General features: G+C 43.9%; 1 protein-coding gene across 2 annotated transcripts in view; it reads left to right on the forward strand.

Moving 5' to 3' along the window:
- Window positions 1-13,200, forward strand: part of SLC35F4 (solute carrier family 35 member F4) — a 180,483-nt gene that overhangs the window by 134,048 nt on the left and 33,235 nt on the right. For both annotated transcript variants that reach the window (XM_073350743.1, XM_073350744.1), the window contains exon 2: window positions 10,657-10,845. In XM_073350743.1, the coding sequence (XP_073206844.1) occupies window positions 10,657-10,845 (189 nt within the window). The remainder of the gene's footprint in view (window positions 1-10,656; window positions 10,846-13,200) is intronic.

A 13,200-nucleotide genomic window follows, 5' to 3' on the forward strand; every position in this document is an offset into this window, starting at 1 on the left:
ATTCTGACAATAATTTGCACTTATTTAACACCCGGAATCAGAGGACCTCAAAGCACTTTATACAAGCAGGTGTGTATTATTATCCCTATTTTACAGAAGTGGTGGGTGCAGAGAGGTAAAGTGACTTGCCCAAGATCACACAGCAAGCTAGTTGTAGAGTCAACAATAGAATGTAGGACACCTCACCCACAGTCCTCTGCTTTGAAATGAGACTACGCTGCCTCCCCGTTCATTTCCTAACAGAAACAGGAAGACATGTATAAATTGTAGGGGTTTCGTTGTTAATGATGTATAAAGTTGCAGTATTTTTGACTTCCAAATGAATGGCTGTTTGTGGCCGATGATAATTGGCGGGAATTGTGGATGGATGTCACTATTAAGGTGCAATAGAAAAATCTGCTTTTCGCTCACTCTTGATAATAGTGAAACGTGGCCTAGCAGAGAAATGCCACACTCCACCTTTGAGTAATTTGGTTTTAATTAAAATCTGCAAATCTTTTCTGGGTTTTTTTTTGCTTAGGAAAAATAAATGATGTAACCTTTCCTTTCCCTTCAAAAGTGAAACCCCTCAAACCAAGCAAACCACTAATAAAAAGTGCATCACTCTGAAGGGAAATACATCTGTAACTGTCACACATTTTCCCCCATAAGTGTTCCTGGTGTCTCAGAAGTGGCCTATTCAGATATACTAACCAAGCTGTGGCATATTTAAATATACCAAGACTGAGCCAAGAGCAGACTTTTCTTTAATGAATAGAAGAGTAAAAGTAGGCATCAAATCAGTCTGCAAAAACTTACTGATGTTCCTCTTTGAAATTGCTCCTTTGTCACTATAACAAACACATGGGCCTGAATCAAAATGCTCGATCTGAACACACCCAAACATAGGGAAGGTTTGAACCTAGATCTGAACTTCATGGGCAAATCTTGTGTTCAGATACACCAATGTAAGTCCAGAGTGATTTGGCTGAGTTACTCTGGATTCATACCAATGTCACTGATGGGAGGATTTAGCCCTGTTTCTGATCCCTATCGCTATAACAGGATAAACCCCAGATCTGAACCACTCACAACTCTGACATTCAGTCCTCAGAATATGCTATCCTCAGTTTCCCTCAGAGCATTATAACTCAAAGTTTTTTGGGTTTCTTTGCCCGGGCCATGTATAGTCCATGGTTCCTTGGCCACAGAATTCACTTCTTCCTCTCTCTGTTGCTGCAGAATTATGCACCAGAATCTTAACTTTCATTTTAAAAAAATGTGTCTAGCCTTCCTGGTTGTGCAAATAACTCTGAAAGTGTAAACTGGAGTATAACCAACGCAGTGATGTCTTCCTGAGTCTGCAGACAGCCTGAAACGAGTTCTGTGATGTATGAGCTGCTGCTTTGGCTCAACAGGTGCTGCGAACTCTGACAGCAAAAGATTAAAATTGAAATGGCATTTCACTGCTAATCACTTTAGCAGAAACATCCAAATAATGTACTTATCCCCCTCAATCCAAAACTGCCTTCTACACTGCCCCATGTGTCAAAACCCGCCAGCTATTTCTGTGATTTCTCTGACGTAAATAGTCTTTGTCAATACAAAGACAATGCTTTGGTGATGCAAAAGTCTGCAGCATATTGAAAACTGAAGATGTGGGAACAGTGTAAACTAAATGGATTTCAATACAGAATAAGTAAAACAGGGGCTATTCTATGGATGCATTATTAATTTTTATATTCAATTAATGGAAAAACTTAATTTTTAAATGTAATGGCGCTGCCATAGTTTCTTTTCAATCTTTTCTAGTCTGTTCCATCTGTGTGCAGCCCAATCCTGGGTCTTTTTCGTATAGTTTGGTCCAGGTTGCCACAGAGCACACACTAAATTATTTGTTTGGAACTGTTACCCGGGGTTCTTTCAACACAAAACTCTTGGTAACTTTTACTCTGTGCGAGGTGGTGTCGGGAAATAAATCAGGGGCGACACGGCCGTCCGACCGATAGATGGCTGGCACAAACAGGACAACACAAGAGTGCTTTCACTTAAAGCTAAACTTTACTTAGTCTCAAGAACTTATACACACATCCGCAAGAGGTTAGTAAAACATCCCCAACCCTTGATAATTACCAAAGCTGAGCGTGGCTCTCGAGTGGCACAGTGGAAGCCCATCTGCCGCTGGGAAACACAAGATGCATCCAGAGAGAGAGAGTCCAGTCCTGAAGAGTCCCCCTTATTTATACATGACTAATAGAATGACATGTCCCTTAAAGAAAACTTGTTAAGCAAGCAGTTCCAATGAGCAAGCAAGAGGCTCCTTCTGATTATCGATTAACCAGGTGTGGGTTTTTCCAGAGTTTGCAGCCTTGAGGCCCCAATAGACATTCCTGGGGCACATCCTGCTCTTCTAAGATGCATGTATCAGCAACTTCAACACAAGTATTATCAGGAAGGATGCGGGGTCAAGCTGCCCTCCCTGTGGCACCCAAAAACGCCCTTCCCCTCCTGCCTTGGTTAAGTTAAGCCTGCTGACATGGCTAATTTACAGCCTGCTGACTTGGCTGCTTTTAGCAATAAGCCATAGTGGTTTCAGGCAATTTACTCATTTGCCAAAGTCTCCCCGTACAGAACCAATTGTGTAAAATGGTCCCTGCATATTTATTTACTTTCTGGATTATTGCAGTATTTTAGTTGTGAAGGACATGAGACTGCTTTGCAACATTTATGAATGCTATATGCTCCATATGTGTCTGTTTTAAGCGGGGTAACTGTATGAAAACATGGGGTTGATTCAAGGCCAGAAAGAGTATAATGGCTTCAGATAACTACCCATTGGCTAACACTTAAAACACCCTTCAGGGCCATTTGCTTTGAGGTTCTACCTCCGACCACCTGCAGAGCTCACCAGCCTAGCTTGCCAAGGGAAAGGATCAAAAGTTGTAAACACAGGAGAAGCAAATGCCTGAGACAAAGGACTTCGGGGGGGGGGGGGCATAAAAGTGACACTCTCAAGGGTAGGGATGGGCAGGTGTTGGAAGAGACAATGAAGAGAGTCTCTGCCAAGGGATGGCAAGCCTTTAGGTAAGGTAGGCATGTGTATAGACCGTTTCTTGTTTTCAAAACCTTTTGCTCTTTTGCTATCCTTTGTTCCTACTCTTAAGAGAAGGAAAAGTGCCTGGTCCCTGTATACGCTACTGGTCAGAGCTCCCAAAGGAAAGGCTTGCAGCTGGTGATGAACCCAGTCGGACCCGCTAGGTAAGCACAATTGATCCTCAGTGTACTATAGCCCGGGATCTGGTGGGGGAATCCCAGAATTCCATCCCAGGAGGCGCACGAGGCCTGAGGGCAAAGGCCAGTGCACTTGGGGAGACCAGAGAAGGAGGCACAGATGTAGCTAGCTCTGTAACCATGACACAGGTATCCTCAAATTCTAAGCAATAATAGGTGATTTTAGGCTGACCCGATATGTTTCTAGTGGCAGATACTCTTGAGGATGCTAGGGGAATTGAGTCAACCCATACCACTGACCTACCTCGCCTTCCAGAATTGTTTTTGTAGCTGATTGGTACGGAAATGCTGCTCCATTTTTTACATAACACTTCTATTATTCCGAGTCTGCCGAGACTGGGGGAGGTTGGCAAGGACCCCTTTGTTCTAGTAGACACTGGAACATACTGTACTGAACTGACCTGCAGATGTGTCACAAAGACCTTGTTATATTTAGTGCTTCAATGGATTTTGAAGCTAGAAGGGGAGCACTACAGTGCCAAACAGATCAATACCCATTTGCACAGTAAGACAGACTCTTTCTACTAACTTTGGGTGTGATTCCTCCCTGGGCTTCCCACTTGCATTAGGAGGGGGTAAATTACTATACCCCTTTTCAGCGCTCAGTGAACATCATTGACTGGCATGTGGGGGGTGGGTGAAGCCATGACTCTGCCCACTCCGTCCTCACTTGTATCTGCTCCAGAGCTCTTACTTTCCCAATCCCTGTGTCCAGGGTCCTCAATCTGGGCATAGTCTATGTGGGTGCATCGGGGGCATAGAGGGGGGATTTATTCCCTCTTATTGTTGTAGCAGGGTACAATCTCTTAGATTTAAATTACATGCTCTTAGATTTAAGCACCTGGTGTAAGAGACCCATCCTGTAACTGTCACTCACATGAGCAATCCAATTAATTACATACTCATGTGAGTAAGGGACACAATTGAACTGAGCAGCAAGTTTTGGATTTACTGCTGTTCTTGGAAATTCATGAATGGCAGAATACGAAAGGAATCCACACAGGAACCAATCAGCTAATTAAGATCATACATTAACCATTTGCTTACTTGAATAATCAAAGTAGAGCATGAAGTTATCCTCTTGCTAGCTCTATGCAGTCCCATGAAGTCACTTCCTGTTCTCCCGTGTATTATTTGTTAAACCCGCTTGTTGCTTTATGTATTGTCATAAAATTATATTATAAGCTTTTTGAGGTGGGAGAGGGGTCGTACTGCAAGAAATGCTGTCTTGGAGATTGGCCCCAATATCTATTATGATAAATTTTTAAAATAAATCACCAAATTCTGTGCAAAATACAGACTCATTCTAAACTGATGGTTCATGTAATGTAAGGTCATGGACCAGATTCATCCCTGGTGTTACTCTGCAATATTCTGATGAAGTCAGGTAAGGGTTTGGTACAACAGTAAATGACAGATTACGCAACAGTTGCCAGTAGCTTATGTAAAGTAATCATGTAAGAATGGATTTGCTAGGCAGATTGTGTGTACAATTACACTAACTCCATGTTCTCCTTTGAAAAACTGATTTTACCGAGTGAAACCAAAAGTCATTCAGAGGTGTGGAGGGGGAGCCGAACATGACAGAATACAGCTTTCTGCTTCACTGATTGTCTCTATGAATCTCACCTCCTGTCCATAACCAAAAGCATTTGCAACAGAGAGACCATGTCTAGGGAGAGAAATCACGTGGGTGTGGGAGGAAAAGCCTCGGAAAAGTCACTGAAACTATGCACAAGAATCCTGTTGCTTGGTTTAGAAATGGATCTGTCCCAGTGGGAGTGATAATTGACATGGTGGAATGTGAGGAGCTGTGATGGGAAGTGTGGGGGTTCTGAAGAGAGGAGCTGATGGTGGTATTCTGGTCAGGTGGATGGGGTAAAATGTAGCCTTCTGTGGGGGACGTAGAGTGTGAGGCACAGTGATGCAGTGTTACACAGATCTCAAATAATAGTTAGCAACGTCATTCAGTTCCGTGAACAGAACGATCCGCAGAAAAAGTGGAAAGGTTTGATATTGCATTCTGAGGAAAAAGTGAAAATCCATTCACTTAGGGTTGAAGAGCCACCACTGGCCTAGCACTGGGCTGGGATTCAGCAGAAGTGGGTTTGATGACCAGCCACAGGCTCCCAGTGTATCCCTGGGCAGGTCACTTAATCTTACGGTACCTCAGTTCCCCATCTGTAAAATGGGAGTAATACTTCACAGGAGTGTTGCAAGGGTAAATCTGTTAATGATTGTAGGCACTCAGATACTACAGTGATGGCAGCCTGGGAAGTACCTAGACAGATTGGGCTCCATGCAGATGATAGGGGCTACATAAGCTGCTCTGTGCCAACACCAGCCCCGGGGACCCCTCTTGAAGTCACAGTTCCTTCCAGGCTCCTTGTAGTGCTTTCTTGGGGTGTGTTACCCCCCAGCAAGAGAGAGACGTGCTGGTGCTAAACTGAGTGACAGATCTCAGACTGCTAACTACCCCAGGCAAACTTATCAGGACTCTGCGAGCCCTTACTTTGCCTTGCAGGTTAATATTTGGTGCACCCCCTGTTCCCTAATTTGCTAGAAGCGTTCCCTTGAAGAGTGCAGCCCCTGTCACTGGGCACTTTCAGTAATTTCCAAGTCTGCTGCTTCCAAAGAGACTGCATCCACACCAGCTTGCTTGATTCAACTGGGAAGGCATGTGTTACTTAATATCACAGCACTGAGATGACTTTATAGTAAAAGGAGAATAAGCTTATTAACAAAGAACAGAGATTCAAGTGAGTATTGAGTAAGAATAATGGAAACAATGATGATTACAAATAAAACAGAAATATAACATGCTTCTAAGAGACTGATCATTACTTGTAACAGGCTAAAACCTTTGTCTAAGATAAGTTTCTAACCTAAAGCAACTGCTCAGTATCAACAGCCTTCAGGATTGGGATCAAACTCTCATGGATGCAAAAAGTGCTGTCCTTTTTGCTCCCTCAGTAATGGATAACCAAAAGGTTCTTGTCCCTTCTTATAGGCCAGCAAACCTTTGAAATGAACCCCTTTGAAGGGTACCCCTAGGATAAGCTCCTTGTTTCCTGCTGCTTTGTGTTCCGGTGTGCTTTGAAACCAGGCTGCATTCTCATCCTCCTGTTAACTTGTTTTTCCTGTTTACCTCAGATGCAAATGAGGTACTTCTATCATATTTGGCTTATCCTGATCAATGTACATCAGAGATCTAGGCAGAGGGGTAAATCAACATTCCTTTGTGTCTGGGAAAAACTTATCAACTCTGCCTGGTTACATAGTTTAAACATATTTTTAGTATGTACATTCAACTTCCTGACTGGCAGTCATACGCACATCACACAATGCTCATGATGACTAATCTGATATAAGCTTTCATTTGATACCTCACATGATGTTTTTAATTGGTAAATACTATGACAGCAATGTGTTAAGTGTAGTGAGTTTATCAGGCTTGCTAGGAAATTGCCATTCCATGACAGTGAACCCTTTGCCAGTTGGCTTTTAGGGTCTCTGAGGGTCACACTCTCCTTTTGCTCTGAGGAGAGGGTAAGTTGTTTCACCCTTCTTTGGGGCGCGGCTTACGTCCCACATTCACCTGGCCACCTCTGACAGCCTGTGCATGGGAGGGCAGAGCCATAACTTCACCCGGTTCTGCTCCCTCCGCACCCACTTGCTTGTCTAGGGTTGCATTGGGAAGGCCGGCCCTGCCCTTGCTGCATCCAGGAGCTGCCAAGCACAGATGGGTTCTTGCCGCATCCAGGAGCTGCCAGGCAGAGATATGGCCAGACCCATCAGCTATCCTTCGATAGCCACATGTGACAATTCCTAGAAAGAGAGAAGAATATATATCTCTCTGGCAAATACTGCTCTTGTTAGTCTGGTGCAAATCCAGAGGGACTCCATGCATTTCTTTTCACTGCCTGATAACGTACAACTGCTCTGTGAAGAAAATAAAGAATAGTAGCTTTGCAAGCTCTGCTTTTGGTTCTTCTATTGTAAGCCAGAGCTAACAAAGTGCATGTAGGCATCTGTGATCTGCAAAACAATATGTGAGCTTTCTTTACATGGTACTGCAATCTGTGATACGTTGTCCTTGCTGCTAATAAAATAGTAGGGTTAGATAAATTATCTGGAATATATCTGCTCACCTTCACTGTCAAAATATATCCTTGAAATATATTTAGAGCCTAAAATGGCATAGTCCAAAGCTTTCCAGCTCTAACAATAAACTATTGATTAATTGCTGTGCTACCTGATCGCTCTTGAAGATCAGGGAAGAATATTGCACTAACACAAGTAGTGTCTTCAAATTAAATATGGTTTCTTAATTGGTAATTTCAGTCTCAACTGCTTGAGGTTCTCAACACATGCAAAAAGATTGATGCCACACTGTTATACAGCATATCAATAACCAGGAGCTGTGTGTGCGTGTATAAGAAAAAATACTTTCTGCAGTTTTTGTTGCAAATACTCCACTAAGCTCCTGCTGAGGCTAATCCTGATGCTTTATCCAGCACTAGATCTGGATTTATGGATTGGGATGCGACCTGTCTCTCCTAATTGTCTGCAATCTCTTTGGGATACATATTTCTATATTATCCTCACTTTATCATTGATATGTAAAGGCCAAGAAGTACATTTTCAAAAGTGACTGGTGATTTGGGGTGAGCCATCTTAAAGGCTGATTTTCAGAGGGTGGGTGCTCAGCATGTTCTGAAAATAAGGCTCTTTTAAGGTGCCTCAATGTGGGACCCCCAAAATAACTCGTGACTTTTTGAAAATTTTGGCCTAAACGTATTGATCATTTTAGCCCCTGGGATTTCAGACTGTGGATGTTGCAAGTACCATTTGTCAATTGTAGAGTAAGGCATTGTGCTGTGTTGTATGAGGGAAATGTTCCAAATCCGTCACAATACTTAGCACGTATGTTGTGCTTTTCATCATCATCAAAGAGCTTTACAAACTTTTCCTAACCCTTATGGGGTAGATAATATTAGCCCCCTTTACGAGGCAGGGAAATATGAGGCTTGGAGAGATGATGTGAGCTGGCCAAGACCATAGAGAGACTGGCTGTAAAGTCAAGATTACAATGTTGATAAATTGTAGTCAATTGCTTGACCACACTTTGGTTCATTATGAAATATGTTCAGGAGACCAAATAACCAATATTGGTCTGGTTTACTGCTGTAAGCCAATAGTAATAGAGTACAGGATAAAGGTTCAATACCACACGAGTCTCTGGGAAGCTGTCTCATGCAGTGTTGTTACATTCACCTTACATAGAAGGTGTGCTCTCATAGTTACGCATTTCAGCTAGGAGTATTTATAGGATGATTTTACCAGTTACAAAACTCATAAGAACATAAGAGCAGCCATATTGGGTCAGACCAATGGTCCATCTAGCCCGGTATCCTGTCTTCCAACAGTGGCTAGTGCCAGGTGCTTCAGAGGGAATGAACAGAACAGGCAGGCATCGTGTGATCCATCCACTGTTGTCCACTCCCAGCTTCTGGCAAACAGAGGCTAGGAACACTCAGAGCATGGGGTTGCATCCCTACCCACCTGGCTGGGGTCTCAGGCGTAGCCCTTGTGTTGAACTTCTGCACTGGGGTGAATTTCTCACAGAGAGAACATGGATATCCAAACTTGGAGAAAGAGAAGGCTGGCTGATAACAACTTTGAGGCAGATCATCCTCAAAGGTTTAGCTGGTGGTTCTGACTACTGTCTACCTAATATAGAGGAACTGAACTGACAGGATCTGGATAATGAAAGTTGCATCTGTTGGAGAGAATGTTCTTCTGTATAATGACAAGACCGTACCTACAAAACATAATTATTAGCCCTGCTTGTATCTTCCACTATGTTGTACGTGGTGATAGTAGAGCAAACGTGACTTCATATTTGCAAATGGGAAAGAACATACAACACCCATCCCACCTTCCCAGAGAAGGATGTAACTTGTTTCATGGGCTCCATCAGATACGTTCCTCTGTGTCTATATGCCCTGGTGCCATTGTTTGGCATGGAATTACCTGCACACACAAAAAGCCCAAGTGTTGCTTGTTGGTTGTGTAAAGAAGGAATAATCATTCTGTTAGTCTGCTATATCATTGCACAGTTGGCATCTTACAAGCAGGGTTTGTATTCAGTTACATTGGAAAACAGATTTGATTGGCATGCCAAGGTCAGTAGAGTCATGGCAAAGCCAGCAATTGCCAGTGTAGGTATAAATAACACCACAGGTTTGGGTGATAAAGTTACCTATTGAAAATCCAGCTGCTAGGGGAGGGGATAGGCAGCCACAATTAATTTCCAAATCATGTCTTACATTTCTTTCCCTATTCCATGTGATCTTGACTTAGTGACTGATGTGCTGCTTGTGTGCTGACAGGTTAAATAAGCCCCCAGCCTCAAATAAATCTGTGAATCTGTGCAAGACATTCATCACATGGAAGAGAAGAGCCAGGCTTAGTTGGCCAGGTTCAGACCATTATGCTGATGTGTCCATTCTCCTCTGTCATCTGCTGGTTCTTCATTCACTCCTGCAAGTTCTCGCTCAAAGAACATAGTGTCTTCCTCAGCAGCAAAATTTATATCAACCTAACATCTGGTTGATTCCAGCCATGTATTTCTGGGTTCTGGGTCTTACCTGCTGCCTTCCACCTCTTCTCCAGCCTCCTAGGGATAAGCACCTATTCCGCCTTGGTGTTGTTTCCATCGAGCAGAAGGAGAAAAGACAACTTCTCTGAAGACCCGAGGTGCCGATGTGGCTAGCCAGAAAGCATTTCAGCACCCTAACTGGGTCTGAAGTCATAAAGCAGACTCCTTCCAGTGATAGAAAGAACAGTTGTCCTGGTTTCAGACGGTTATCACTGGCTTCTGTTTCTATACAACCATCAAGGACTTCAAGTATCAATGGTGAGACACTCTGCAGGATGTAACAAAGAGGAAACTTTCCTCTTGTAAGGCTGTCCTTGGTGACACCAGGGGAGGATCATTCCAAGAAAATCCCTTCCCATGCCATGAGGAAATGGTGTCCTCCACTCTTGCTTGTTTCAGTGTCAGTGGTCAGGAAGGGTCCACGTGAGTACAAATGCCTCTTTGATTGTTCAAACCAAATGGATGACGCATGGTAGCTAAAAATGTGTTTCAGTTTAGGACTCTAATTCCTTCAGAAAAAACAGTTAATCATCGTAGGGAGCTTCTGTGTATGGGGGGGAAGCTAATTCATTTTTGGCCAGCGGGGGCTTTGATTATTGCTGTGTGCACCCCTCCCCCATGAGTCATTTGTATGCATTTCACTGTCAAGATGTTTGAAATCCCACAACACCTTGTCCTCAAGGGCACTTACAGTCAAACTTATGCAAACTCTTTCTTCTCAGGTGTCTCCCGATCATCTGTCACCCGATGCAAGCCAGGAGCCAACTGCCCCAGCACACGCAGTGGCATCAGTAGGCAGCTCTCCCCTTTATCTGTTGCTGAAGATTCTGCTGCTCCCATTCTTGAGCTGCAGAGTCGAAGCCCCTCTGGAATTTGCCGGCACAGCAGAGTCGAGAGGCAGATCAGATCAGGTAGGCACAATAGCCGCATATCTGGCAAGGCGATATGCCTGCAAAAGGCTGCTTTCGTCTGTCTTGGAAGGATGCCGTGGTTGGTGCAATGTCAGAAAGCATTGACATGGTTTCCTGTGCCATGAACAACACAGCCACACGAAAGCCATTCCTTTGTCTATGGAAAATTGGGGTTTGGAGGGATTGAAGAGTGGAGGGGAAAAAGAGGCATGGTCCCTAATAGGAATATATGCTTTAGTATCTGAGAAGTTGGATGTATAAGCCCAATAGCCATGGAAGACCTTTAAAGGATGATAAATAATAACACACCATTAGTTTTACAAAGTGGTGTTTCCTCAGCTTCAGCCAGGCCAGAGCCCAGGGACCCTTAAAAGCCAGCTCTATTCCTTCTCAAAGCCACTGGCCCTCTCACCTCAGACCATGGATGTTCTGAAGAGGAGGAAGAGAAAGAGCAAGAGGTGGAATGATATCTAGGCAAGACCATCAACCCCAGCTCAGATCACCAGTCAGCTGCTGAGGAAGGCATCAGGGCTTACCGTGGGATGTAGCCTCCCCCTTTACTGCAGCAGTGTAGCCCAAGTGAACCTGTAGGTATGGTGCTGCCTCTCGTTTCTCCATCAGCAGATCAACCTGGGCACTGGTGGCTCCTTCATCCGTGTGGGTGGGATGGACACAACTATGACGCATTGGCCTGAGGCAGAGTTTTCAAGTCTGCTGAATTCTTCTAGCAGGAGGAGAGCAGTTGGGACTGAAATAGCATCATTGCCCAAGCTCCTTGGGAAAACCCTGGAGTCAAAGTGGCAAGGGGAGGAGGAGGCGGTGGAGGCTGAATCTCCCAAACACATTGAGAATGTGGGAGTTGAGTCTCCTTTTCTGTCTCTCCATTGCCCAAACTCTGAGAAGAGGCAGCCATTTCTAGTGTCCCAATCAGCTGGGTGAACTGAGGGAGCTAGTAGTCCTGTAGAAAGAAAGTATACGAGTTGCAGAGAGAACTGCTGGGTATCCTGGAGAAATATCTGAGGTACCCTGAGACAACAGTGAATAGCATGCAAGAAGGATCATACCCAAGACACTAGAGACCTGATTCTGATCTCACTTATACTGGTGATCATTCAAGCCAACACCTGTGTGAAACCAAAATCAGAATCAATCCTGAGTTCCCTAAGGAAGGACCTTGGTCCCTCTGAGGAGTGGTAGCTCCCTGACCTGATTCTCCTTGAACTTGGCACCCTATCACGTTTGACTGCATCCCTTTTCAGTTCTGGGCATCCCTTTCTAAGGAATAAGATCGAGCAAGGTTGTCTTGGGAAAGTACTGTAGCTAGCCAGGGACAAGATAGGTCCACATGAGGAGTAGTCACAAAGAAAGCATAGTGACCTAAATTTCAGGTCTACAAGATGGATGGCAGACACTGATGCATGTAGAAGAGCAGCCTGTGCATTATGCTGTTTCACGTACCATTCCTTTGCAAGACCCCTTTTGTTACCATACTGCCATTCAGCCATCATAAGCAAAGACTATGTTAAACGAAAAGTTAAACACAGAATGTATGGGGTTTTCTGGTCACAAGCTGCCTTCCAATACCGTGTTCCTCCGGCCACAGTGTCTTATCAGTTCTGTTCCTTTTCCTCTGTGCTTCTTGGATCCCCGAATTTGTTTCCATGCCCATGACAGGTGATGATTATTGCTATGTTGCTGATTGGATTAATTGCAGACACAGAAGAGCGCTGCCATCTTGGTGGTTGTGAAAAGTTATTTACTGGTTGCTTTGACTGATGTGTTTGTTTATTTTGTGGTAGCTCACATTGGTTCTGTTTCCCTGCCCAGGCCTGGCTCCACCCTGATGACCAGTAGAAATGGAATCTTTGGAAATTTCCTACCCGTTTAGTATGGATTTATTTATGCCCATTATACCTGTAGGCCACCCTCTTGGAATCCAGGCCGCAGGCTCGTTATTCAGAATTGTTAGGTTTTTTTTTATCTTTGCTGGTGGATGAGACTTTTGAAGAGCTTAAGTGATTTTGGAGCAGAAATCCCATGGACTTTTGAAGGAACTTATGCTACTTCCCCTATTCCACCATATAAGATTAATCAGACTGGAGGCTCATGTACCTTTTTGAACCAAGCAAGAACTCACAAGTAGTGTATGTTTCTCTTGTTTTCAATAACATCCACATCTGCGGCTGCAAAATCCAAACCAAATGCTAATGATAGCTTCGTGCACAGTTATAGTAATTACATAGTTGTTTGGTAATTGGAAAATGTAGGGCCCGTGCAAAGGTGTTTTAGCTTTCTATTATTCTGTGATTGCTGTAACTGTTAGATCAATGAGAGTTAATTGCTTCGTAGTTCTGC

This window comes from Lepidochelys kempii, chromosome 6 (genome assembly GCF_965140265.1).
Source record: "Lepidochelys kempii isolate rLepKem1 chromosome 6, rLepKem1.hap2, whole genome shotgun sequence".
In the NCBI taxonomy this organism is placed as follows: domain Eukaryota; kingdom Metazoa; phylum Chordata; order Testudines; family Cheloniidae; genus Lepidochelys; species Lepidochelys kempii.